This window comes from Notolepis coatsorum (genome assembly GCF_963971535.1).
Source record: "Notolepis coatsorum genome assembly, chromosome: 3".
Taxonomy (NCBI): domain Eukaryota; kingdom Metazoa; phylum Chordata; class Actinopteri; order Aulopiformes; family Paralepididae; genus Notolepis; species Notolepis coatsorum.
In genome coordinates this window covers 180731467-180738048 of record NC_140167.1, presented here as the reverse complement: position 1 = coordinate 180738048, position 6582 = coordinate 180731467, and the positions used below count along the sequence as shown (strand labels likewise).

Sequence of the window (6582 nt, the reverse complement as noted above, 5' to 3'; positions counted from 1 at the left end):
TTATTGTAAATAGTTGTGCGGCGGACATGTTTTTCTCACTGGTGAACAAGAAAAAAGAAAGAAAATGAAAACAAAACACCTGGTGATGACAACCTGCCTCAGACTCCCTCTTTCCACCACTTGGCCCCAGCGTTGTAATGCTCTGCTTGGTGCCAGACTCTGGGGCCAGTTCCATTGAAGTTTCAAGTTTTGTTTTATTTGTCACATAAAGTACATGTACATTACAGTGAAATGCTTGGTTCTGAGCCCCCTGAGAATGTGCTTCATGCTGTAAAAAAGTTAAAAGAATAAAGTCCAAACACTATACAAAATATACAATATACTGTACAATATACAAACTAAAGTACAACCTAAAGTACAAAAGCCTAGTGGTCTGAAGTCTATGGGAGATGCATGGAGCAGCACTCTAAAACAAATTTGTTTGCGTTTTATTTCCCAAATGCGTGCATTCGTTTATTTGCTGTTGGTCTCCAAATAGTATCTATAGATGATAATAGGCCTAGTTTACAGGCCCATGGTAAGTCAAATTAAAATGCTCACAAAACCAAATAATAAAAAAAAAATTTGCCAGTGGAATGTCCCTTGAAAATACTCAGTTTAGCATAAATACTTCTCTCTTCCGTCTATTTCGATTAGGACTTTCTCACATAACTGCAGCCGTTTTAGGAGGCTGCTTAACGATGATTGACATGGCTAATATTATGGGAATATCACAAAGGCTATTTAAAATAAACGTTTACAAATTGGAAGGCTATAAACTAACCCTTGGCTATAAAACTGTAGCTAAAATATTACATCACTTAACTTCAGATAATGGACTCAGACTCCATTTAGCAAGGGTATTATTACAATTTAGCTACTAACGTTAGTCTGACTCTAGTCATTATAAATCTAGCACAACATACTGTAATGTCCATTCACCACTATGCTAACTGTTATGAAGGAGTGGTCTGTCACTATGCTAACTGCATGAAGGGGAGCATGCCTATGTTCCCACAGCCCAATGGTCCCACAGCCCTATGTTCCCACATTTCCTTTTTTCATACATTTGTATCTGTCCATTCACCACTATGCTAACTGCGCAGAGAGCTTTCAAGTTTGGCACCGACGTGCGTTCACGTGCTATACACAGTAGCGTAAGTAATCACTCTTCTTAATTTTCCTTCTTCGTTTCCTTGGCTGTGACAAGGAAGAGGAGAGTATCGATTCCTCACATCACTCACATACTATTTCTTGATCAACCGTATGAAAAATATATTTTCTTTAATGAACAGACAATAATGTTCAAATCTGTCCCTTCACCCTTGATGCTTCGTCAGTCCCCTGACCGACTGATCCTGAACACCCAGGGACGGCATCATTAGGACTATATGACTCGAATTCACTCTCTGAGGTGTGTGCACGTCCCCCCCATCAACATTTTCTCCACCATCAGCATTTTTATTTTACGACCCCGTCATCAATATTGCTGCCATCCCGGGTGCGTTGCCAGTGTTTACAGCCACTGTCAGCTGGTTAAGTAGATTAAATAAAAAAGCCAAATGGCTCTCTCAATCTCTGTCTAGCACAACAACCATAAACCCCAATGTTCATCAAATTAGAAAAAGCCCACATTCCGCAGTGGAGTTTTCAGTGGCCGAACTTGAAGGCTCGGCTCTCTGTCTTACGGGAGGGGGAGGTCGATGGTGATTTAACATCGTTTGGACTCTCCTTTCTGCTTTATTAGGAGGAGGGTAGAGGACGAGAGGACCCTTCATCACTGCCCGCTCTCTCCCTCCCTCTCATCGCTCTCTGTCAGCCCGGCTTAACCCCTGTAACCATTAACCCACCGTACCCTATTAGGGAGAGAGGAATGCAAAGGAGGATCTCCAGAGCGTCTCCTTCGACTATGATTGTGACCTCGGCACTTCTAGCCTTCAACGCTCGTAGGCAGTGCCGTTATCTACGCTTGTGTGAGATTGCCTGTGGCACTAGTCGCCCGCGTGAAACAGACACGGTATGAGGTCAGGGAGAGGGAGGATGCCGGAGAGAGCAGCTTGACATTGTTACACAGCAGATTGCCTCAGTCGCTTCTTGACTATTTTGATTACATTTCCAACACTGCTGATTCCCTTTGAGTTCATCCCGGGCAGCCTACCAGTCCACAGGCAGAGAGAGGAGTTGGCAAGTGGATTAATGGTAAGCCGGTGCATCAAATCAAACAATTTCCCTGTTTTCCCGAGCGGGGGAGTGGGATCTGAGTGGCGGTGATGCCTCTGCCCCCCCCCCCCCCCCCCCGAGGGAATCATTCCTGGCTGCAACTTCAGACACCGTGTGATCCGCCCGCCCTGTCCTCCTGCAGTGTGCTGCACACACAAACACATCTGTCTCCAACACGGCCTCCTGGGACGCCGCGCAACACACATCAGAGACGACCAGCGCCTGCCTCCTCAGTAAACACTACAAGACAGAGTAAACATCACATGTTCACATTATACAACAGTGGGCTATAGTGGTCCTGGTGTATACTAGGGAGGTATGGATTGCCTCTAGGCTACCTGGAAAATTACATCAAGGCTAGACACGCAACAAAGCTAGTATTTCCTCTCATTCTCCCCCACGGTCGTCATCCGTCACTGTCGCGCCGAGAGCGGATCATAGAACATTTCTTGGCCTCATCGTCAGTTTGGCCCGGACTCCTCCTACCACCTTATCTCCGTGACTCCATCCCATAGCCGGTGACCTTCTCCCGGCAGGCTGCCAGCGCGCCGATCACCGCATCTGTCTGTCAGCACAATACTGTCTGATTAATGCTTTTCCTGCCGCCATTAATAAACCACCAGGGGGGCCGCTCTCTCTAATTGAGAGGTAAAGCACTCAAACCAAATGAGGAGGATGTGTGTGTGTGTTTGTGTGTGTGTGCGTGTGCACGATACCGTTTAAGTGTGTGTGTGTGTTTGGTGTGGGGTGAAAAGAGAGCCTGCACTTCCTTCTGACATTGACTTGTTGCTGTCACGACCCAAGGCGGGAACAGGGTGGAACCTGAGCACGACATAAGAGCAAAATGCTCGCACGTGTGAATATGTCCAATCTACAGTAAGTCCCGCCGGTGTTCCACAAGACAGGCTGTGGAAAGAGCTCTATATCACATTCATTTTTATTCCGTCTCACTTTTTACAGTCCACAGGTTGACGAGACTTTTCTTCTCTGCCCGCTCCCCTGCCCGGCGTTATCCTTGGAATAGGATGATGAAGTGCGGATGTACGGCATGGGTCATTGGCGCCGCCGGTGATCCATGGGAAGTGTCCCTGGCCGTAGTCCCGCCTGCTTGGCCAGCCCGGGCCCATCCATCTCTCCTCCTCCTTTGTCCGGTAGAGTAGAGCGGAGGCTCTCAAGCCTGCCACCGCCTCGCCCGCTCTCTCCCTCCAGACGAAGGGCAAAGGAGAGCCTCGCACTCCATACACATCACGGTCGGACTCGTGCGCACACTCGCGCGTGCACAATGGCGAATAGCAGCATGTGTGTGCGTACCACACGCGCTGCTATTCGTCATTGTCGACGGGTCCTTCATCACAGGGGGAGGTGAGGAGATGCTGCGTCAGCCACATTGTGGCACGTCAGCTAAATCCACCCGGCTAATACAGCAGAGGAGACGAATGGAGCTGCCGCTTTCATACGGTAATGGATGGAGATAAGTGGGCGAGCGCAGATGAAAAACGCTTTGCTTTTGACGTGATCTTACCGTTTAGGTTTAGTTTTTCAAATGGATATGGAAGTTAAAGTTGCCCTCCACTCAAAAATGTGTTTTTTTTTTTTTTTTTTTTGTGTTAACTCATCTTGAAGGCATGACTTTGACTATACAGATTGTGATTTGCGCAGAACTTGTCACCGGAACGCCTTTTTCATTATTCTTCCCCTTGAGAGGCAGAGCTTCTCTGTACACCCCTGAAATCCCTGAGGTGAATGTGTGATGTCACTAATGGGTCGAACCTATCATGGTCCAGTATGTTGTAACTTGACACCTTTAGCTCCAGCGTAAACAGAAAGCATGAGTAGGTATTGACATGTCTTGAGAGAATATAAGCTGCCGACTTGGAATTCCTGGTAATATCCATACTTGTTTCCAATTAGCATATTATTGAACAATTAGTTGGAGAACCCATACTTTTCTTTAAGTTCACGCATAAATAAAGACATGCACACACTCACACACAAACACACACACACACACACACACACTGATGCAACAATTAGGCCATAACGTGTTGGCATCAAGGTTTATTATCCTTTATAATGTACAATATACAAAAATATAGAGTACCAAAAATTCACAGTGTCTAAAAGGCAGTGATTACAGTCTACAGGACAGGTCTAACAGAACACCTGGTAAGTTGCATAGAAGGGCACCGAGCCTCATATCACGGGGGGCGGAGCTCACAACGGACCAATCGTAGAACATCTTACACGGTAATGTTGTCCAATCAGAGACGCCGAAACTTCTCCGGCCGCGGCTAGACGGCCTACGGAAGTCACGATGATGGTAATAGTGTAGACTTGTTCAACGGCATGTGATTCTGTGAGCTGATACGAGAATCAACACTAAGCGCGAGCTTGTGTTATCTTCAGAAAATGGGATCTTGTACTATTTCAGTCAGATGTGACATCCATCCAACCGGCCTGGGAAGGTTTAACACCCGTCGGTCAATCGGTCACATTGTGGAGCTCTGTCCCCCAACAAACCTCATGGTCGTTGTGTACTTAGCTGTTGCACTTTTTTTCTTCTTTTTTTTCTTAATTTTTTTCTTCTTCTTTTTTTTAAACAACTATAAGGCTTTTAAAACAAACAGTGTTAGCTATACAATATACAGGAACATTTACATAATCCTAACCGTTTCAGGGTCATCATTGGGCTGCAGAAGGCTGTCTCTCCTATATACAGATAGAGCTCTGGTCTCGTGCGTCAAGCCTACAGTAGCCGAACTGAAAAGCATCGCTGGGTTAGCATTCATTGAACAGGCATAATAATAAAATATAGCTCAGCTGTGAAATGCCCTTTATAAACCAAGCTTTGACTATATAAATATTGTCTCCCCACCCCCACCCCCCCTCTTTGAGAGCATGAGGCTCTCTCTTAACTTACACTGATTAACATCTCATACAAGGAACATACAGTAGAAAAAAACCAGTACAACGTCAGGATGTACGGACCAAAATGCACAAACTCCTTTACAGGTGTCCTCATATACAGGCGCGTGTACGAAAGCATTTACAAAATACAGACACGCCCCCCGCACCCTTTAAATCTCACAGGCATACAAGCAGACTCACAATCTATATCACACGCACACACACACACACACACGCACGCACGCACGCACGCACGCACGCACGCACACACACACACACACAGAGCCACACACACAGAGACACAGACACACACACACACACACACACAAAGACACAGACACACACACACAGAGACACAGACACACACACACTCACACAGAGACACACACAAACACACCGCCATTTTTTTTTATCTCACACTAGCATACCTTTAAGTAATGTTAAGAGAGGAACCGAATAGATTTTATTTTGTGACAGTCTGACTTAAAACCACATTCAACAGTGATCATCCGCCTCTATGTGTATCTTTTTCCCCCGCCGTACTAACACATTGAATGTTTTGAAGATGTAATGACGACCAGACTGAAATAAAAGGAATGTATCCAGTGAAGTGAGAGATGAGAAAGAATTGTTAATTAGCTAATCCCTTATTTATTTAAACAAAATATTTCCTTCTACGCTACAGATCATTTGAGCATAAAACAAATACCTCCCTCTTTATATAACATAAAAAAGTAGTCTACTAGCTTATTCTACTTTGTATCATCATAGAAAACACAGTCCAGTTGCTTGACACACTGGCCATATCTGATATGGCCACTGAGACACAACCCCACTCAGTAGAATCACTGTCTCCACTAGAGAATCCAGGAGAAGTCCCCTTCAGATGTCCTTGTCATCCTAAGAAAAAAAGAAAACGAAAATACCCCCCCCCCACCCAGTCAATATAAAGAAAGCAAACCTGACCCTTCCCCCTCTATTGCATACAGGCACCCGAGGCGTTCCCAAAGCTATATGTACAGTTCACCCCCCCCCCCCCCCCCCCCCCCCCCCCCCCATATACTGTAGACTGCGTTCCCCACACAAACCCTTGCTCTCCTCATGTTCAGAGTTTGGGAGTTAATGTCCTTGTCCGCCTAAGCAAGGAGGCGTGACACTTCATCCATTAGCGTATTTAGAGGAATACGTCTCTCCGGCTGTGTGCGTCTGTGAGGAGGAGTAATGGTGCGTATTGTTTTGTCATTGGGAACAAAGTCCCTGCCGCACCGCTTGTCCTGAGTCCTGCAGCGGCCGATCTGCAACACTCAACGACTCTGATTTTTATTTTTTTTTATAATCTTTTTTATTTTTTAATCCTGTGTCACGTGACAAACTGTAAGGAAATGAGGAGCGCGCATCCACCGCTCAACACGACAGATATCAATCTCTAATTTAATTGAGAATCGACTTCATCGAGTTGTCTTTTTCTTAATTTTT

General features: G+C 45.6%; 1 protein-coding gene across 1 annotated transcript in view; it reads right to left on the bottom strand.

The window, feature by feature from the left end:
* Positions 1-3252: 3252 nt before the first annotated feature.
* The window catches only part of LOC311226085 (semaphorin-5B-like), a gene marked incomplete at both ends in the record, with an annotated part of 108988 nt that continues 105658 nt past the window's right edge, over positions 3253-6582 (bottom strand). Inside the window, one exon of the mRNA XM_084311461.1 lies at positions 3253-3402. Within this exon, the coding sequence (XP_084167587.1) occupies positions 3253-3402 (150 nt within the window). The remainder of the gene's footprint in view (positions 3403-6582) is intronic.